Here is a 19461-nt window from a genome sequence, read left to right as displayed (position 1 = left end):
ACGGTGAAGGCTATTCTTGTCATCGGAGCCTATCTCTCTGTTTGATTTATTTCCTAATTGTACACACAGCAGCAACTCACATGGCGAAATGTTGTAAGAATAATCTACTATTCTATGCATGAGTTGATCTATCTAGTGATCTGTACTTATCTGTTTGCTGGTTTCATACAATAACCAACTAGCAAGTGACACACATGCGGTTGCTTGTAGTGCGTGCATGGACGATAAGAAATAACGGAAGAAGAAAGTAAACAAAACAAAGTGATAGCTTCTTTTCTGCTTCAATCGATGATGGCAGTGGTGCTGGTTTTTTTGTGTTACGTGTGTTACGGCGTGTGTGCGCACTTTGTAAGTCCGGAACAACAGAGCGACCAAGGTGGGTTGGGTTCAAATTTGTCCTTCCACTCGATTCACATGTGAATTGTAAAGAAACATAAAAAAATCAAAATTGAAATGAACAACCGCTTTGACCCAGGCTCCCTTCTCTTCCTCTTCCTCTTTATCATTGTAGCCTCTCCTCTTTCTTCTTCTACTTTCTCTTCCTGGTCTTGCTCCTGTCATTACTAGTACCAGCGCTGTCTACCTAGATCCCCGTATCTTATTGTCAAACAACAACAACATCTAAGCACATTATAAGCTATGCCCTTCCTAGGATCTTCCAAAGCCAACAGTAAACGGCGATCACACACACCCAACACCTCTACAGCATCTTCATCATTATCGCGCCTGCCACTCAATGCATCATCACCTGCCGTCTACTACTCACAACAGAACAACAGCAATCCCAGCGTGGCTGCTGGCATCCATCCACGTGTGAATCGAAGCACGGAATACAGTAGTAACAGCAACGCCATGATGGGTAGTGGTAGCAGCAGCACTGGCACATCCTCCTCCAATCATCCACCACCACCCTATGACTACAGAACATCCAGTCCGGTGCCTACCCCGTCAACGTCCTGGACATCCGAAATGTCTGTTCTAGCCGATAAAATCAGAGACGATGCTGCCGCCTTGTCTGCACAACCACCCGAGATGTTGGATCGTCGGAGCATCTCGCAGGGCATGAAGCTAGTCGCCATTGCTGCGGATGAGTATGAGGATGGCAACATGACTGTTGCGCTCGACATCTATCTATCAGGCATTGATAAAATCCTCATGGCTTTGCCAAGTGAGTTTTCTGTATGTTTGTAAACTGAAGGCTATTGGAGTGGTAGACTAATAAGCTGTTGTGTGTGCCTTGCTAGATAAAACAGACCCAAAAACCAAGTTTGCTCTACGAGAGAAGTTGACAAGGTAAGGTCCAGCTTCTTTTGCAATACCAACCAAACCAGCCCGGACAACACCCCGCCTCCTTCCGTTTTCATAAGTTCGGCACAAGAGACTTATCTTTATTTGTTTATTTCTTTTGATATAACACACCAACCGCAGTGTTGAGGAACGAGTGGGAATTCTTAATATCGCCAGCCAACATCGGCAAAAACGACTGCAACAGTTCCTAGAAGATGATTTAGTGGACGATGATACACAACCGCAACAAAAAAGGCGGTCGATTTTGGATTCGCTAGGCTTGTCTCGGATCACCACGACACTTGGGACCATCACAACGATTGCCAGCAGCCGGGTATACTACAGTAACAACAATACAAGCAGCAGCAATGTCAATCAAGCTGAATCATCGTCGTTACTGCAACACCACGCCAACGGTGTCGCCTCGCCTTCCGATCCAGTTGAGCGGTTCAAGCAGTTTGGTCAATTCCTTATCAATGCAACTGTTGCATGTGCCATTCTGATCAAACAGTCGCCTTTGCCAGGTACACTCCATCTTTTTGCATATTAACTTTTTTTTTGGGGAAGAAAAAGGGCAGACTAAGCCCGTTATGTTAACATGTAAAAGGAACTAACTGGCGTTGTGGTCGTGTGTAGACATTGCCTATTTTATGTTTGGCTACCTCGTTCAAATACTGTTCTGGATCGATGGACAATACCACATTGCACAGAAGGCACAAAGCCTGAGCGTCGAATGCGTCAAACTGTTTCTCAAGGCCGACGAGCAATACCGATTGCACGAATTCGCTTCCGAAGCTCTGTACATGCTTATCGCGGCGGCACTCAAGGCGGCTGTGGCTTACAAGGAAACACCCGGTTTCCGAGACCCCGTCATGATGGCTCCACAATCCAGTCTGGAATATCTCGATAAGCAAGACGATGAGCCGGTCCAAGCTACTGCCTCTTCTGAATCAGATTACTGCTCTCCATCATCCCCAGCCAAATCCAGAATGTCTTGGATCTGGTAAGAAGAACGAACATACTATTTGCCTCTGTTCATCACACCCATTTTCTTGCTTAGTATCATTATCTTTAACAAACGTACCTGCCTGCCTACCTACCTACCTACTTATCACGCCTATTTTCACCCTCCACCCTCCTACTCCCTTCTGTTTTTTATTGCTGCACTATTCCCTCATTGTATGGCTTTGACTTCTATTTTTTCATTTTTTTTTGTTGTTTTTCCTTTTTGCTAGTAATACCCCCATTTGTTTAACGAAAAAAAAAAGTTTACCGCAATGTTTGTGTAAGCGCGTTGATGATGCAAACAACCGAAATAGTTTGGGGATCTGTGGTTCCTTTGTGTGACGATTGCCGGAGGGGAAGCTTGTTGCTGTTCTTTGTCCAAACGTGTTGCTTGCCCCATTCAAACCTTCTTTTTTTATTAACATTTTTTTCTCACCCTCGTAAAAGAGAGGATACAAGTCAGCAGCTAAAACTAAGGGACAGCTGTCAAGGAATTCGACTTCTGACCATTGAGAATCGATCCACGTTTTCAAGTGTGTATTTGACTGGGCCACGCCCCATTACGCTGTCAGCTGGATCACTCAGATATTCCCGCAATTTCTTGTTGTACAGCTACACAGGGAAGGCGCAATCCAAGTTAGCTTTGTCACAAACATATACACTACGGCACGGCAGCAACAGCACAGAGGTAGGAGTGCGTATATCATTCATGTACCCGCGCGTGCTGTCTGCATGTCTGTATACGTGTAATACATAACAGACATGCACAGAAGAAGAAGAAACGAAAGATCGAATTATTTGACATACCTCTTCATCTTTGTTCATTTCCTTCATCTCCTTGTCTTTTTCGCTTTCGCGGGTATCGCGCTCTGTCATGCTAGCGTACCGCCGATAAGCATATCCGAGTAAATTAGTTCCGACGAACACTTTGAGTGCCAAAAGACTGTATTGATGTCATAGAAGCAGAGAATCATTAGCAACAATAACAACGACGATAGATGGCGTTTATTAGGGATTACTAAACAGTAATTTAACACATTACCAGACAGCCAATATGGCGATAATGAGGAACTGTCCAACAACCCGTAGGACACGGTCCAATCCTTTTTCCAACCATCCGTATCGTATCAGTGAGGCAATGATCAGCTGGATCCGTGTCGGAAGCAGCGATCCGATGACGCTTTGATGGTCCGCCAACGGTCCAAACACGCCTTGTATAATAAATGAAGACGCACTCGATGCGTTATTTTGATCACCAGCTCCAAACATCATTGGTAGGAGCTGTTGAATCATGCGAATATGCTATTACAAACATTCGATAAGCGATCACAATGCTTTGATCAAAAATTAAATTAGCAAGCGCTTACAAGACAAGCTAGTGGTAAAGCAGGGAATCCAATCCGCCGTGAGACAACGGGCGACTGGTCAATGAAAGCCTAGATAGAATAGTTTAATATACTCATGGACAATTTTTCACACTAATTCAAAAAGAATCGTCCATGTGATAATCCCTCCAATTCTTCTTATTAAACCTACATTGCGTGTACGGCCATTTAATCGACCCGGGCTCCCCACGACTAAATCCTTGCAGAGTACGTCAACATATTTGCCATAAATAGATGGCCGTATTTGATTGAATTTTGTAATGAACGCATGTTTGAGCCAGTCCACAATGAGCTCCGAAGCGATCACCATCACAACAGGAGTCATGAGGGCGTTCAAGGTCGTCGTGGCGGGTAGTTTGATAAGTGGTACAAACGTGGAAGGCAGTATTGATGATGGGGACGAGTCAGAGAGCTCAATGACGTTGCGCAATGTAATGATGATCAGAAAAACCACTTGCTGAAACCGTTCAACCATGTCTACAGTTCGATAAGTTTGAATTCATGTCAACAGAACGTATCCGTGTATTTCATGTCTCACTACTAAGCAAGCACCCATACTTACCACTACAACTTAATTGGAAAAGGTTTTCCCGCTCAAACTTTTTGAACACAGATTGCTTTATCTCGACAAACTGGTTAGAAATAAGTAGCGAGAGCAACGCATTCGAGTAGAAATTAATTGCTACGTTCAAGGTGATCATTTCGAAAAACAAAACAGCCGTATGAATCACTGACAAATCGATTATAAAACAGTTAGCATCGAGACCTATAAGCTTCAGACTTTTACATTTTCAACCTCGCGTTCACCAACTTCTTCTTTTTCACTGTATCTCATTACTTACCCATGTAACCTGTTGCCAGGAAAAACAAGGTAACAGGTTTGAGTTGTCGCTTAGCATAACTAGCGCCACCAGTTTTGCCATGTTCCGAATTGCCCAAAGTTGATTTGGAAAAGAGAGCATCCAGGATATCTCCGCCCACGGAGCAACAGAGTTTATCGAATACTTCTAGAACGCTGAAGACGACATAGAGCTTGAGCACTGCTTGACCACGGATAGAGTGGTAGATACGGGATGGGTCGAGCGTAGACATCATGACACATGTGATCAAGGAGATGAATCCTTTCAACAAGTCGCATTTTTGCGAAGGCCGTAACCATTTTAAGCTTTAGAAAATGTATGATAATAGAAGAGAGAGATGATTAGCAGTAGATAATAACAATGTACTCTCGATCACACAACAACGCAGCGCTTGTTTCTTACCTGTCATCGTCCTTTTTATACAAAAGGACAAGGATATTATGGTACATGTTGAGCATATAATGATAGAACGCCAGACCAAACCGTAAAGGTAGGATCGTAAATGTGTACAAAAACGAATCCAGACACACGACAAATCCAAATGCCATGAGCTTTTCGATTGCGGCAGGCACACCAAGAAAATTGGTGATCCGCTCACGCTTGATCTCTTGTTGTGTGTCGAAATCTGATACGGTTAATTCGTCCCGCAAATAATCCCAAAATGAGAATGACACGCCGTGTTGATGATTTTTATCTGCAGTATTGGTATTATCTTGCTGCTGCTGTTCCTTTTGTTGTTCTTTGCTGGTGATGGTGGTAGTTGATGATGGTAGTTGATGTTTTTGTTCTTCGTCTTTTACTGTGGCACTGGCTGCTTTGGCGGCAGTAGTTGTTGACGAGGATGATGGTGCTGGTATGATAGATGGTTCTAAAGATGGTGAAGACGACGGTGGCGATGGTGATAGTATACCTTTATGACCTCCTTTTCGTTTCTTTTTCTTTTTGCCTCCGTTATTACTGGAAGTGGTATTGCTGATACTGCCATTGGTGATGATGATATTACTAGTGGTATTTGTCGACGGTGAAGGTCGGTGTAAGTGCTGGTTTTGATCTAAAGGTGTAAATGTGTTTGCATTGTTATGTACAAGGGATGACGATCGTACAGTTGGTTTAGTGCTCGGCAGTGATGACGATCGTGCTAATTGTTGACTTTGTAAATGCTTTCGACGCCGTGGTTGTTGGAACCCGTCGTCCATGGAGGAGCTCATTTTCTCGTAGGAGGAAAGAAAGGATATCGTGCGGGGAAAAAGCGGGCTGGAAGTATAAGCTCACGGTTGTTCAAATCACAGGTTCTACTTGTTTCTTTTCTTTGTAGCTTTATCATGTTTCCCACTGCGGGTCTATTCAAAAAAATAACGTGTCCAGAGTACCTGAAATGTCAACGACTTACGTGTGTCTTTTCTCATGATCCTCCTCAACCCACATCAAGTAATGTTTAGCAGTTCTTGGGGCGACTCACGTGCCCACCTTCGGAGAAGTTACGGTGGTAGATCTGATTCATATTTTATGCATCTAAACTAGATCCATCATCGACAGCTTCAGGCACCAAACGAAAAGCACAACCAACCGATGTCGATCGCGCTCTATGTAAATTCAGTCGATTTATGCTTTGAATCTTTAAGTTTTATTTCTCGTCATTCTTAGTTTTAGCATTTTTATTTTTGCCTGTAAAGCCAAAAAGAAAGCTGCTCAGCATGAAAAGGTAGCAGCAAAGCCAACCCGAGAACGGCCAACATCAAGCGCTATTCCACGTCTTGTGAAACCCACCACCATTACGGCTAGCACCTCTTCCGCTCGGCCTATTCATGCATCTGCTACCACTGCTAATAGCCGACCCATTAATACTCTCAAGCCAGCATCATCAGCAACATCCTCTGCCTTATCACGAACTGGTCGTATACCATCCTCGACTACTACTACAAGCAAAATGTCAGCAACGCCATCCGCATCAGCATCCTCTATGCAGTCTTCCAAAGGAGCTGCAGCACCTGTCAAAGCAGGTGTGAGCACACAGCTCTCTTCTTCATCCATGACTGAATCACGGCGGATAGCGCATAAGCCATCAGTAAGGAAAAGGATTGAATGACAGGATGGTTGCACAAGTTCAATTTATTGTATTGCCAGCTAAAAGCACGAGCCCAATGTTTATAGTTCTCAGTAGCAGCCACAGGCCCGCCCAGCATTATGCCTACGTTGAAAGCCCATACACCTCTCAAAATTCGCCAGGTAATCATTTATTCTTAGTTACTAATTCTTAAAATCCAATATTCATGTATGAAATCATGTTGAATGCGGCGACTAACTTTTACAAATACGATTACACATGTATAACAAAGTTGATATCCCAGCGCCTATATGATCAATTTCATCGCATTTATCAGCCCCTTCTGGCTGCGCAGCCTACATTAGCCACCGAACATGCCAAAGCACAAGAATCCGTGATCCTCGAAAAGACGTCAAATCAAGCAGGATACAAGCAAATGGCGACCAATATCCTCATGAATTTAAAAAAACGGCCTGTGGCACAGAACGAGCAAGATATTGGTATTGACGGCGAATGGGTGGATCCAGCAACCAAAGCACAACAGATAGTGATTACCTTGGAGAAAGCCAATAAGCTTGTATTGACCGAGGAACAATTGAAAACAATGGGATATCCATCGGCAGCAGAGTTAGAGCAACAGGGCGGCGATGGACAAACGGTTGGATCCCAAAAGGCATGTGACCGATGCAAAAAGACGTATGTGGTTAAGGATGTATTGCAAGAAAGCGATCTCAATGTCTGTCAGTATCATCATGGTCGAATGCGTATGGTCATGAACCGGGGTGAAAAGTTACGACTGTATACATGCTGCAATGAGTCGCATGGTAGTATGGGTTGTGTCAAAGGTCCCCATGTTTATAAAGGTAAGATCTTACCTACGGCATGGGAGGAAACGGCAACGAGTTTAAAATCGGAAAGGGATGGAGAAAGAAAGATTTGGATATACAATGTAAAAATTTACTAAGTGGAGTACAACTTCGTGTATAGATGAAAACACACAAGATCTGCACGCTAAAATTCCTTTTATATCAACGCCTGAGGCAGGCGCAGCAAAAGAATCGCGCACAGTAGTGGCCTTGGATTGTGAAATGGTACCTTTAATTTACCGTGTACAGAATATACGTAAGGCAATAACGGGAATCTAACAGCTGGACTTATCATATTGAACTTAGGCATATACAACGGCAGGCATGGAGCTTGTGCGTGTAACCGCTGTGGATGAGAACTGTCAAATCTTGCTGGATGAACTTGTGTTCCCGTCCCATATGGTAATCGATTTAAATACGCGTTATAGTGGTATTAAAACATTGGCAGGCGCAAAGCATAATCTGGACAGCGTTCGGAAGGAGTTGTTCAAATACGTGGATGCTAATACCATTCTACTTGGCCATGGATTGGAGAATGATATGAATGCTTTGAGGGTATGGAAAATCATTTTTCTCAACCTTTCTATTTATTCAACGTACTAAAACACATAATCACTTATAGTTACTCCATCCCAAAATCATCGATACTGTGACAGTAAGTTTCCTACTTGTTGTTACAAGGGGATAATCAAAGACACTTTTCCATCCGCCTCCTTCAAACATTAATGTTTTTCATCTCTGTATAATAGCTCTATCCCCATCCTAAGGGTCTTCCTTTCCGTTATGGCTTGCGGGTTCTTTCGACGAAAATCCTCCAAAAATTCATTCAAGATAGTACTGAAGGACACGACTCATTTGAGGATGCAAAGACTTGTGTCGATTTGTTGGAAAAGTACATGAAATCTCCACAAGGTCAAAAATTGTAAAAAGCAAAACGGCTACTCGCTTGTAAAGGTTTTAATGTTGTGTATATATGTCGAACATGGAAAAATTATATGTTGAATAGCTAGGTGAAATTGGAGGAGAGCATATGAGAGGCATGGCTTAAATGGTCTGTGAATATAAATGAAGACGCTTGGAAAACATGTTATATAAGGCTTGATGCTATCCATTTTATTTTTATCACTGCAACTTATATGAGAACGTATTGCTGGACACATGAAGGACATATCGTATAAGCTTCTATATGAATAACGATCTCTGGGGGAAATCTACATTAATAACCGGATCAGTATCTAGCCCTGACTCTTCATATGCGTCCTCTCAATGTTAGATAAAACATTGCTATTGCTCTTCTAAATTATCATCCACGCACTACTAACATTAAAAATCACATGAAAAAGCTTGGATGAACACTATTGAGACCGGTGATGATCTATTTTTTGTTATTCATCTTTACATATTATTCATCCGCCGGTAGAGAGCAAAGTGCTTCTTTTTTCCTTCATCAACAGGCGATGTACCCGATTTATATAAACCTCGGTTTGAAAGAGCGCGTCTTTGAGGTTTGTAAATCTACAATGTACCAAAGTCGTCACTTATAAAATGGCACGGATTACCGAACACACGGACAAAGATGGTAGCGAGATATACCTTGGGATAACCACTCGACAAAGAAGTAGAAGTATAGCCGAAACACGGGACTACAAGTAGATGTGGAAAAGCTTCTTTCATCGGTGTCAACTGGACATTGCTGTTGCGACAACGCACAAGACCCGGTGCAGCTTATCGGCTCGGTTACCGGTAAACTGCGCAGTCGTTATTTGAGACATTCAAGGTTGGCTGAAATGACTATCTACTATCGTTGAGGTGATAGATCCGTTGGCTGAAGCATCCCTAATTGATATTGGGAACTTGGTTGGTGCCTTTTTTTGTTCGGTTTTAATTGCTATCTCTTAGAGCAATAATAGCAGCATCATACAACACTGAAATGTATCGAGGGGTGACGATACTGTAGAAGATATAAATCCAAGATGTCAATGGCAACAATGAAGAGAAAATCTAACAAGAAAAAGTAAAAAAACAGCGAAGACAACAACAGCATCTATACGCGCAGCATCGGAGACGCCTACAAGAGAATCACTACTCGACATGCTCGTGCAATAGGTAATCAGCCGCAACTAGAATATCCCCAACATTTCGAAAACGCTCCTGATAGATACGTGTATAAACTGTTGCCCAAGCTTCAAGTTTATTCGACACGTGGCTCCGAGAGGCAAGTGAGAACGTCATCCTCCCTTTTGGATCGAGAGAAAGCAGCATTCCTTCGTGAATAAATTGACACCATTCACTCGCATACATTTAGCACACTCAAAGAGAAGCTACTCAGCCAGTATCCGCAACTTAACCCGATGTTAAACATAAGCCTTCAAAATTATATAGCCAACAAGCTTATATTCACCTGGACCGCATCGGAAGATAAAGAAGAGGAGGAAGAGGAAGATGAAGGACCAAGAGAATCATCATCTGCGCTCTTCTCTGAGCAACTAGTCTTTTAATGACAGCGATACCGAGCCGATGACATTGAATATGGCGCTTTTGTTGGAAATGAGTTCTATGCCTGCTTCAATAACATGTAAACAAAGCCATTTTTCGCAGACACAATGCAAACGGTTTTTGATATCTACGTTGCCGTCTTCGCAAGAAATGTCGTGGAGGCGTTCAAAGAGACGCTGGGTCAATCATCGATGCGCCTTATTTACCGGACTTGTACAGCAGGTGGTCAGTCCAGACAATCATCATCATCATCAGCAGCTGTAGCAGTACCAGCCAATAGAGCACCAATAATCGTTGCATCCTCTCCCGCTAGCATGGCTTTGGAAATGGTACAAAATAGTCTACTTTCAGCTGATCCCAGCAATCACGGCGCCAACAATGTGGTGATAGCGTATCTATCTACTCGCTCAACTTTTTTGGAGCAGTTCTTCACTGACTTTCGAAAATACTTCAGTCGATCTCGTCGCCGAGAAGAAGAGATATTTATTGAACGCTTGGAAAAGGCAGTTTCCGATCCATCCTTTGATCCATTTAGTCATATTTGTAATTTTTTCCTGAATAGTTTCTCCCATTAAACCTTTTACCTCTTTCGCAAGTCGATATTTTGTGGCATCTGATGAGTATGCATCCTACCGATGGCTGCAATTTTTCAGTTTAAATAATCGTCACGTATACCATCCGTCAAACTTGGATTCGAAAGTTACACCGCAACAGAGCAACCGTGGATTGGAATTGGTTGCATATAGCCTTGATATGATAGCCCCAAACCTGGAAACTTTCTATGTAAAAATTACTGCGCTCTATTTTTCGCATATAATCCGTAGTCTATTGAGCGAAAAAGAATACCATCTGTATAAGAAGTCAGTTAATACTTTGAATAACGGATGTTGTATGTATTTTGTTTCTCATTGTCCATACAAAAGAAGCTTTAATTATTTTATTGAAAGAAAAAACAAGCAAAATTGTTTTCTTTTTTATATATGTCGTTGTCTGTTGTAAATATTACAAAAAGGCTTCTAAATGATTAAAATAGGAATGTGATGGATGTATTTGTGTAGTATGTTGTGTGTGGGATGTGGAAAACGAGAAAAAGAAAAGGTGAGGGGTGTCGTGTATGCAAGTAATAGTTAATGTTCCTTCATTTTTGCTTACAGTTCCCATACTTTAACAACACTGCTAAGCCAAGTAGGTGTTGTCCAAATGGGTAGTACATCACGCACAACGCCCAAGATACCAACACCTCCAGTTGGACGCTCGATACCGTGACCAGCAAAGTTTTCCTTTTCTAATGCAGTAAACTCAAACCGCATCTTCCATTTGCCCGCCTTGGCCTCGGCCCGCTTGTCCTCGGGCACCCGGACAGAAAGGTCAAGCTTCCATGCATCGTTACCGTGGCCTACAACATGACGTACAATATAATGGGTAGGCCCTTCCAGCGGCTCTGAATCGGTGATGCTCCAGGTAAGCACGTCAGCATCGAAAGCAATGACAGTCCAAGTATATGTCGGTGATACCGAAACAATTGAGAAAGATCGCACCCCAGTAGCCGGATCGTACTTGTCATTTTGTGCTGATAGTTTGGGGAAAGGTCCTGGCAAATCGTCGGGCTTGACGCCATTTGCTTCCAAGTAAGACTTGGTGTTGAAGCGATAGCCGCCCAAAAATGCGCTAAAGGGGTAAATGGATGCCCATTCGTTGGCATTTTCGGAACCGTGGCGAGCTTCTGCTTTGACGCCTAAAGCATCTTCTACAGCCGTAACAACGGTCTCAATATAGGGGCCATGATCGGCTTCAGCAAACCCAACGTGGGATTCTCCCGATGTCAAGTTCTTTAGATGCTGGACAAAACTAGGGGAAAAAACCATATATCTGGTGGTTAACATCTGTATTATGCCCTTATCCTACATAGTCCATTTATTAACCTACAGGCGCTTAGGATGAAACTCGTCATAAGGGAAAGCCCATCCACCGTAGGTTCCACCACGAATTACCACGGCACCAAGCACAGCAACTTGCAGCATCACCAATGCGACCAAGATCTTGCGCAAAAAGCGCTTGCCGAAGCGATGAACATGTGCCAAGGAGGGAAGCGTGGTCATAAACGTCACCATGCCAAACACGACAGCAATGATGATATCGACAGGTGTGTCAAAGCCCATACGGCCGGTCAAGGGCACAAAAATGTCAATCATGGCATATGTGTAGTCGGTGTACAGAAGCGTCATGGGGAACGCGCATACGATATAAGTCAAGCCACTGATCTGAGGCTTCCAGACAACGCTCTTCGTGGCTTTAGGCTTCCACACGAACTCGTTAAGCAGGGTTGCAACGAAGAGGATGCTCAAGTACAACCAGAAAATGTACGAGCTGGCGACACTTGTCAATGTTGTCAAGAACGTGCTGATAGCAAAGGCCACGGTCAGGGAGACAAATGCACCGTATTCCATATCAACATGTTGGGGGCCGGGCAATGCGTACAAGAGGTATTGGACACCATACATGCCGATCAGGGACATGGGACAAAAGATCACGGCACCATACCATTCCCGGGCAAACCATGCCATGTTGCGACCAATTGGATCTGAAGTCAGGAACAAGGCAACCAATACAGGAAGCACAAGGGCAGCAACAGCGCTGAGGAAAATGGATGCAGTCGTTTTGATATAGCAGGCCACAATATTGGGGATAGTGCGGTAAGGCGATGAATGGGCCGTCTTGTAGACGGTGAAGGCAAAGAGAATGGTGGCGAAGAAGACGGCACCCATTTGGAGCTTGAATGCTGTGGCCCATGAATACACAACAAAGAACAATCCTATCACACAAATCAAAGAAAGGGCGAGTGTCTACGTTCAGTGTTGCTGCCACTTGTCTTCCAGTTCATAGGGCCTATCCTTTGCTTACCTTGGAAATCAAAAAATACAACCTCACTTGTACGCTCAATATTGGATAGTGTAGAATTCTTTGCGAGATAGTCCACAATGGCAAGGGTGTTTTCACCTAAATGCTGAATAGCTCCGGGTTCCAAATTTTCAGTCAAATCCAAATGCGTATGGTACAAATACGAGTTCTTGTATATGGCCATATCGATGCCGGTCAAGTTGCCATATTGGACAAACTGTCTAAAGTCGGTATCCGAGAGAATCAAGCCTGTTCTAAACACGTCGTTGGCCTGAATTTTGGAGAAATAATAAAATTATCATCTTGTCGGATATCCCTTCCTTTCCCCTTCCACATCCGCAAATCCGGAAGGGAATTTTCCCTAGAGACTTACTACAACGGTACCATGTGGGTAAGGAGCTTGCTTGTACGCATCGATCATTTCTCTTGAATTTGCTTGGAACAGAATTTCACGACCGGAGGTGCCACAAGCATCAATGTTCACCACTGAGCGGATACTGTATGGAGATGGAAACGCGTTTGTCAGCGTTGCACCGAATTAGCTGTCATCCCTCATTCTTCAGATGCAATATATCAACAATAGCGATAACACATACGAATCCTTGATTTCATGCATGGTGATGAATGCGTGGGAAGCGTCCTGTAAGCTTTCTTCGGCACCATTGAACACTAAAAAAAGGTTTGATCACGCTCTTTAGTCCCAATGCCTCTTCACAGCCCATTTTCCACCCTTGGTACACATATTTCACATGCAGATCACCCCTTCATTTCTCCCTACTAGATCACGTATAAAACTTACAAAACACGATTGAGTTTCTGTAACCGGACCAGTCGCGGCGACTCATCACTCGAATGATCTCCAGCATGACCGCAACGCCCGAGCCATCATCCGTTGCGCCCGGTGAGCCAAGTGTGGTATCGAAATGCGAGTTCAAAAGAATAGCATTATCCTCACAAGCGCGAGACTCTGTTTCGGGACATGAAAGACGCACAATGATGTTTGTCACGTTTGTATATGCCTTGAACACCACTTTCAAATAAGCAGTTTAGCCATCTTTAGGTCGCCACATGTTTACACCCACAATGTTTTCCATTCATTCGACTTGTACACATACTGTTATCCATGATATCGAATCGGTGTGTGCCAGTTGCTTGCTGCACCCATATGTCGAACTTGGGCGCTCCGGAAATACCCTGGGCCTCGGACTTGAATGCGCGAACCGCGCTCTCCAAATAGTCAAATGTCTGTGCCTCTTCGACGGTGCCAACGATACCTGTGTAGACAAGACCTCTCCATCGTTAACTAACTCCGTCACTGACTCCTTGCTGCTGCTTACTATGTAGCAGTCAGTGATAATGCCACTGACGACAGCGATAGCAACAGCAGACACTTTTTAACACACGGGATATTAACTTACGGTAACCCAGTGTGTCACTAAGATAAGCAATAGTTTCCATGGCATTATGTTCTGAGAATTCGGTGTTTCCAGTGGTTGGATCTACACCGCGATGACTTTTTGGTTCAGGTAGCTTGTAATGCAGGTGAGTGGCAACAGCAATCGCAAAAACCCAACATGCGAATAGACGGAACCACGAACGTAAGGCACCGCCAGAAGACGCTCCTTCTTCGACAAGGGCCTTTTCAGACACGCTGACTGGATCGAGAGGCTCCGTGTCCCTGGCCTTCTTTCTCAGAGTAGCCATGAGGTGTATATATTTGTTGTCCGTCGCGGAGTGTTGGCTGTGTGTGCGTGTTTATGTATGCAAACGCGGAAAAGAGGGATTGTATAAGTAAAATTTTGTGCCGGACGGCATATCTTCCTCAATCGCGCAAAGACTCGGTTAAATAATAGCGCCGAATACTCTTTATATAACTACCTTCTAAAGTACGTGACACAGGAGTCAGGAACACTTCCACCGAGTTCCGATAGTTAATAGTATGGAGAACTAGTGAAAGAGCGTGGTTAGAGCATCCCTAGCGGTATCGCAAAAACGGACCCTAGTAATATTCCTGGGGAAGAATTACTAATTTTTATTTTATTTTTCTGAGATCAAGGCATGGCGCTTTTATAAAGCCGCGCTCTTGTGATGAGCAAGGTAGCAAAGGTTTATTGTGAGAAAAAATGGAAGTTACAATGCTATCTGTAGTATTATTGGGTGTAGTCACGGTAATAGTTGCTGTTTATGTAGCTAAGGATGTACACGGTTTTGTGGAGTATCCCCTGCAATGGTTTTGCGTCGTGCTCTCTTTTTTGGGATATTAACATTAACACGGAACAAGGGTTCTGATGGTATACTTGACGACGCTAGCGCAGGCGGTATTCTTTTTGCTGCAGGGGGTGAATAGGTTTGTATCGTCGTTGCAGATGCTGAAACCGCTGCTGTTGTTTGAGCAGTTGCCGCTGCTGGGAATGACGGCTGGTATGGCGGTGCTGTTAAGGGAGGTGTAATCGCAAATGGTGGACCTGAAGGGGTATTAGCAAGTAACATAGACTGCCCTCTACTCGGTGATTGAAGATCTTCTCTCATTGTATCGCAAACACCATTACTGATTGCAGTACTTGCACTTGTCATTCTCCTTTCGTTCCAGCGTTCAAAATGTAACTTTAGATGGTCCGGTGTCTTATAAAATATCGTTGATCCATCGACTTCCTTCAAGTTGCATGTATTCCACTCTTTTTGCCAGGTCTACCCATCGTGATGCATTGATACTTTCTTTCGTTATGATGTTGTTGAACTTGATGAATTCTTCTTGGGTATAAAGCGGCGTTACAGCGTATTTAACACCTTGCTTGTCAGCGAGAAACACATATCGTTTGTTTTTTGGATTTGCTGTCGAGCCGGATGGTAGCAATATGTTGATGCTTATGTCAAGAGCGTGTGGACGTACCATGAGTAAATGTTGGTCGTGTTGCTGCTGCGTTACCGCCCTCGCTAAGTGTATACCAAGCTCCTCTGCAACATCAGCTGCCATTCTCGATATCCCAAAAGTTTCATCAGATGCCTTCAAATGTAAGCCTGGCGTGAGGATGCCTGCGCCTTGTTCCACAATAGCACCACCAGTTGCAACAGTGCCAAGTTTCATTCGTAGATACATAGTGCCTCGGTGAGCCAGGGGTCATAATGACCTTTATGCAGACGCTGATAGCGATTCATGGTGCCAACCTCTTCTTTTAAAACCCTTTATAAGTAATGCAATATAATAAAACGACATGCTACATATGCTTCTTACTCTGCTATTGTGTCGAAGACGATTTTCAGCCAAAAAACAATGAGCCATGTGGGGTCCAGCTCCACTACAACCAAAAGCGCGTATGATGTTTTCATGAACCCCTCCCTCGAGAGAGAGTTGGTACCGCGACAACAGCGATATAGTAGTAAGCCTGCTTTCTTGTCGTATCCAATTTTGAAATACATCGGCACATCAGGATGGTCTGAAATTTGGCCTTCATAAATCGCCTTGAGCATATTTTGAGCTTGATGGCGAGGATCATTGTCGAATAATCTTCGTCCTGTCCTTGTGCAGATGAGGTTGCCATACTCTGCGAACAGGTTTGAACAACCGGCCCGATTTCGTTTGGTGGTGGCACCAAACGTTTTACCCTTCGCAATATCCAAGAAGGGTTGCTGAGTTGAGCATGTATGTCCAAGTAAGGCCTTGTTTTGCTAGGTATTCCTCCACTTTTCGTCTGTCGTGAAGATCCACAACGAAGATTGCATCCCGTAGTCGGCGGCTGAAGTCCTTTGCAAGCTTGTGGCGCTTGGGCACTTTAATCAATGCCATGAAATGATATATATATATCTTTTAAGACTCTTGATGGATTTTGGTTGATTTGGTGCGAACTATATTGCTGTGCTTCAAAGCTGGCTATGTCGGTCTGTGTAGAGTCAGCAATCAGTGGAGTTGTCGATGTAATTTGATTGTTGCAAACGTCGTCCGCTTCTTCATCAGATGACGACAGCTCTTCCGAGTTTCTGTCGTCTTCGTCCAATGCATCATTAGGCGAGTTCGAATTCATGGTGATACATGGCGTTTCTGCATCTGTTGAGCTACATGTATCATAGTGCTGTTGCTGGCACAGCGATTTCTTTTCGAATCGTAGCATGCACGTCGGTAATGTGATCGTAAACGGTGGTTGACCGAAATCGGCTAAAGTCTTCTCATATATACTGATTATTGCACCCGGGATGGCGACATTATTTATATATACTGGGTGCTATCACGCATATGCTAGCAACAAATAAATAGTTGTATATATTAGCGAGCTTTTCTCATAAAAAGCTTACATATTAAACTAACCTGATGCCCGTTTTGAGTTATCTCCCCATAAGCAATCAGACGTGACCATAGGCTAGCAGAGGATATTGCAACAAAAGCTCCTTGTGATACGGGCCACGGTATGGCTTTACCAACGGTAAGAAACGGGGCAAGTTTTGTGTATATAGCAAGTGATGCCCAAGTATTCAGCGCTGCATAATATATTTGAGTAGGCGAAAGATTTCGTGCCTCCCAATCGCTCTTCCTAGTACCCTTTTCCGATGGGGCGCCTAGCACTGCTTCTGCTAACACAGATAACGACACTCCTCCATTGTCGACAAAGCCACGCCTACGAGAAAATTTGCCAAGCTCCAGTGCCTTATTTTCGTTACATGATATAATGTAATCACGATGGAGCTTTTCATGTCACCATCTATGTGGCAGCCAGCTTTCAGTACTTTAGGAGACCGGAGAAGAGCACAGAGTGATGTTGGTACACTGTCAAACTGGTGTATTGGTAGTATAAAAACATCGTTCTAATGCAGAATTAATCAGATTACCGAGTAAGCATACGGTTATACAGATGCTGCTATGATAATAAAATGTTATACCTTGTATGCTGGCTGCACCGTTGTCACTTTTCCCGGAGGAGGGTAATTCCATTCACAATCCATGCCAACCACAATAAGTACTCGTTTTAGAGTCTTCCATAATGTTTCGGTTTATCACGTCGTTTGCTTCTATAGCGTCTCGAACATAGTGGGTTTTGATGTTGTTTGGTAGTCGTAGGAAAGGTGCTTGGTTTTTAACAGGTTGACTTGCAGATTGTTGTGTTTGCTTTGGTCCTTCCTTTAAAGATTTGATCACTTTCAACAAAAACGCCTTATCCCCTCGCACATTGTCAGTGAAGAACAAAACGAGGAGGTTTAAAGCCACATTGGTTGTATGTCTTCATCATTTCTTCAAAGGGAGTCTTCAAGTGCGATAGAGATTGTTTCGCGACTAGCAGCTGCATGCGTATTTCTTCATATTCGTTACATACTGTGTATAAGGCACCAAAGGTCGGTGCGTCGCGCATTTTAGCAATTTTCTTGATGAACTTGAAGGTATGATCACCCTTCAATATCTCGCCATCGACTGCTGCCATTTGCTTGTCCATAAACGGGCGTAGTACATCCAGAACAGCGTTGTAAATTAAGCGAAAATACGGAATGGATGGGATATAGCCGGCGTAGCCTTGAGGATTGTCAAATGTCGAAAATTCTGCATATGTTTTGGTCGCATTCCATGTCTCGACCAAAGTACGCTGATGTTGCTGATGATCCAGTTGATTTAGAGTATTTAAGATATGAAGTCGGATATGTCGTTTGGTATGAAGCTCTTGTAGCATGTCATTAATATTGGCGATTCCCATAGCATGTTGCATGCAAGGTCGCAGTATGTCGATCAATTCTTTTGATACAGCGCATCGCTAAGTCAGAATGACCGGAAACTCTGCTGCTAGCTGCTCCGGAAGTTGCGACAAAATATTTTCATCATGGGCGCCTAATGACTTTTTGCACACGGAGCACTCGTATCGTCGTGAGATTATATAAAAAGACCTTGAATATCAATCGTGTATATTAGCTTAATTATTCCATTACTTATTCACTTATTGTTGCTTTGAAAGTAAATGTACCTGTGCATGCCCACAACTTTACGCGCACAAGGATCTTTGTAGAAGCCTTTATCAGTAAGTAGTGACTCTTTGTCGGTGCAGCATTCCTCGCGGCAATACAGTTTGTTCACCAAGACATTTGTGCAGCAACAGAAATACTCGAACATGGTACAGGATTCCGGGGTCCAAGGTGTTTTGTTCTTTCATTGCAAAATAAGACAACTTTGGCTCCACCTAAAAGGTGCCTCTTCTGTACTCGCTCGGATAGCCACCATCTTTACGGGAAATGCGGTTTTGAATGTTAAGAAAATACTCTGCAAGCACACCACGGCTTTGCACTTTGTAAGTTCTATCGTCGTTTCCAGTTTCCTCCAATTCATCATCAGGAATAGCGCTACCGCCGCATTCTACACTAACGCTACTAGTGATATGATCATCCCTCTCTCGCGTCTCATCCTCCTCAATCTCATGCAGCATTTCGTTCAAAATATAGCATTCGCCACTGTCATCATTTTGAGACCACTATCACATGTATGATTCTTTTGACAAGAGAATAATATATAAGTTGCATGAAAGCTATATTTGTTTTATGCGGTCTCCATGAGTCTTTATGCTATTAATCAGAGAGGGAAAGACATTATGTACATTAGTGTGAGCTTGTCCGCTTTCTTGCTCAGGACTTGTTTCGACTGAATGGTCGCTCAT

The 19461-nt window shown here is 43.5% G+C and overlaps 7 protein-coding genes across 7 annotated transcripts; 4 read left to right on the top strand and 3 right to left on the bottom strand.

Moving 5' to 3' along the window:
- The first annotated feature begins 470 nt into the window (after positions 1 to 470).
- Positions 471 to 2566, top strand: BDB00DRAFT_804308 (uncharacterized protein). Its single transcript, XM_053122099.1, has 4 exons — positions 471 to 1168; positions 1245 to 1293; positions 1429 to 1811; positions 1924 to 2566. Exons 1-4 carry the CDS (start codon positions 640 to 642, stop codon positions 2292 to 2294), a joined length of 1332 nt encoding a protein of 443 aa, XP_052983659.1. The 5' UTR covers positions 471 to 639; the 3' UTR covers positions 2295 to 2566.
- A 65-nt stretch (positions 2567 to 2631) lies between these two features.
- On the bottom strand, positions 2632 to 5809 carry BDB00DRAFT_804306 (eukaryotic membrane protein family-domain-containing protein). Its single transcript, XM_053122098.1, has 8 exons — positions 4940 to 5809; positions 4520 to 4842; positions 4240 to 4407; positions 3829 to 4154; positions 3660 to 3728; positions 3335 to 3594; positions 3100 to 3235; positions 2632 to 2904 (listed from the first exon to the last, which is right to left on the bottom strand). Exons 1-8 carry the CDS (start codon positions 5743 to 5745, stop codon positions 2779 to 2781), a joined length of 2214 nt encoding a protein of 737 aa, XP_052983658.1. The 5' UTR covers positions 5746 to 5809; the 3' UTR covers positions 2632 to 2778.
- Positions 5810 to 6740: 931 nt separating this feature from the next.
- Positions 6741 to 8543, top strand: BDB00DRAFT_804294 (ribonuclease H-like domain-containing protein). The gene is made up of 5 exons (XM_053122097.1): positions 6741 to 7444; positions 7569 to 7672; positions 7754 to 8002; positions 8070 to 8102; positions 8197 to 8543. The coding sequence occupies exons 1-5, from the start codon at positions 6808 to 6810 to the stop codon at positions 8371 to 8373; spliced, it is 1200 nt and encodes a 399-aa protein (XP_052983657.1). The 5' UTR covers positions 6741 to 6807; the 3' UTR covers positions 8374 to 8543.
- Positions 8544 to 8717: 174 nt separating this feature from the next.
- Positions 8718 to 9644, top strand: BDB00DRAFT_621974 (uncharacterized protein). Its single transcript, XM_053118062.1, has 3 exons — positions 8718 to 8952; positions 9070 to 9224; positions 9347 to 9644. Exons 1-3 carry the CDS (start codon positions 8818 to 8820, stop codon positions 9402 to 9404), a joined length of 348 nt encoding a protein of 115 aa, XP_052983656.1. The 5' UTR covers positions 8718 to 8817; the 3' UTR covers positions 9405 to 9644.
- A 406-nt stretch (positions 9645 to 10050) lies between these two features.
- On the top strand, positions 10051 to 10518 carry BDB00DRAFT_868433 (uncharacterized protein; the record flags this gene model as incomplete). The annotated part of the gene is made up of 1 exon (XM_053126468.1): positions 10051 to 10518. One exon carries the CDS (start codon positions 10051 to 10053, stop codon positions 10516 to 10518), a length of 468 nt encoding a protein of 155 aa, XP_052983655.1.
- A 334-nt stretch (positions 10519 to 10852) lies between these two features.
- BDB00DRAFT_804285 (uncharacterized protein) lies at positions 10853 to 14626 on the bottom strand. The gene is made up of 8 exons (XM_053122096.1): positions 14260 to 14626; positions 13957 to 14115; positions 13641 to 13871; positions 13438 to 13510; positions 13215 to 13338; positions 12845 to 13112; positions 11870 to 12755; positions 10853 to 11791 (listed from the first exon to the last, which is right to left on the bottom strand). Exons 1-8 carry the CDS (start codon positions 14543 to 14545, stop codon positions 11092 to 11094), a joined length of 2727 nt encoding a protein of 908 aa, XP_052983654.1. The 5' UTR covers positions 14546 to 14626; the 3' UTR covers positions 10853 to 11091.
- A 4364-nt stretch (positions 14627 to 18990) lies between these two features.
- BDB00DRAFT_784733 (uncharacterized protein) lies at positions 18991 to 19461 on the bottom strand (the record flags this gene model as incomplete). Its single annotated transcript, XM_053120483.1, has 2 exons — positions 18991 to 19278; positions 19402 to 19461. The coding sequence occupies 2 exons, from the start codon at positions 19459 to 19461 to the stop codon at positions 18991 to 18993; spliced, it is 348 nt and encodes a 115-aa protein (XP_052983653.1).

The sequence above is a fragment of the Zychaea mexicana genome (genome assembly GCF_025766255.1).
Source record: "Zychaea mexicana strain RSA 1403 chromosome Unknown BDB00scaffold_9, whole genome shotgun sequence".
In the NCBI taxonomy this organism is placed as follows: Eukaryota; Fungi; Mucoromycota; class Mucoromycetes; order Mucorales; family Lichtheimiaceae; genus Zychaea; species Zychaea mexicana.
The sequence above is the reverse complement of the archived record's forward strand: the minus strand, read 5'-3'. Positions and strand labels throughout refer to the sequence as shown.

What these genes read in the sequence shown, in the direction of transcription:
- BDB00DRAFT_804308 (XM_053122099.1), top strand. Translation starts at nt 640, where the DNA reads ATGCCCTTCCTAGGATCTTCCAAAGCCAACAGTAAACGGCGATCACAC. An exon ending in AATCCTCATGGCTTTGCCAA is followed by an intron (nt 1,169 to 1,244) that starts GTGAGTTTTCTG and finishes GTGCCTTGCTAG; the next exon opens with ATAAAACAGACCCAAAAACC. An exon ending in CTACGAGAGAAGTTGACAAG is followed by an intron (nt 1,294 to 1,428) that starts GTAAGGTCCAGC and finishes CACCAACCGCAG; the next exon opens with TGTTGAGGAACGAGTGGGAA.
- BDB00DRAFT_804306 (XM_053122098.1), bottom strand. Translation starts at nt 5,745, where the DNA reads ATGAGCTCCTCCATGGACGACGGGTTCCAACAACCACGGCGTCGAAAG. An exon ending in TATAAAAAGGACGATGACAG is followed by an intron (nt 4,843 to 4,939) that starts GTAAGAAACAAG and finishes CATTTTCTAAAG; the next exon opens with CTTAAAATGGTTACGGCCTT. An exon ending in TAAATGGCCGTACACGCAAT is followed by an intron (nt 3,729 to 3,828) that starts GTAGGTTTAATA and finishes TATTCTATCTAG; the next exon opens with GCTTTCATTGACCAGTCGCC.
- BDB00DRAFT_804294 (XM_053122097.1), top strand. Translation starts at nt 6,808, where the DNA reads ATGTATGAAATCATGTTGAATGCGGCGACTAACTTTTACAAATACGAT. An exon ending in AGGTCCCCATGTTTATAAAG is followed by an intron (nt 7,445 to 7,568) that starts GTAAGATCTTAC and finishes CTTCGTGTATAG; the next exon opens with ATGAAAACACACAAGATCTG. An exon ending in AAATCATCGATACTGTGACA is followed by an intron (nt 8,103 to 8,196) that starts GTAAGTTTCCTA and finishes TCTGTATAATAG; the next exon opens with CTCTATCCCCATCCTAAGGG.
- BDB00DRAFT_621974 (XM_053118062.1), top strand. Translation starts at nt 8,818, where the DNA reads ATGATCTATTTTTTGTTATTCATCTTTACATATTATTCATCCGCCGGT. An exon ending in TGAAAGAGCGCGTCTTTGAG is followed by an intron (nt 8,953 to 9,069) that starts GTTTGTAAATCT and finishes ACAAAGAAGTAG; the next exon opens with AAGTATAGCCGAAACACGGG. An exon ending in CGTTATTTGAGACATTCAAG is followed by an intron (nt 9,225 to 9,346) that starts GTTGGCTGAAAT and finishes GCTATCTCTTAG; the next exon opens with AGCAATAATAGCAGCATCAT.
- BDB00DRAFT_804285 (XM_053122096.1), bottom strand. Translation starts at nt 14,545, where the DNA reads ATGGCTACTCTGAGAAAGAAGGCCAGGGACACGGAGCCTCTCGATCCA. An exon ending in ACCCACATGGTACCGTTGTA is followed by an intron (nt 13,113 to 13,214) that starts GTAAGTCTCTAG and finishes TCCAAAATTCAG; the next exon opens with GCCAACGACGTGTTTAGAAC. An exon ending in TGTATTTTTTGATTTCCAAG is followed by an intron (nt 12,756 to 12,844) that starts GTAAGCAAAGGA and finishes TTTGTGTGATAG; the next exon opens with GATTGTTCTTTGTTGTGTAT.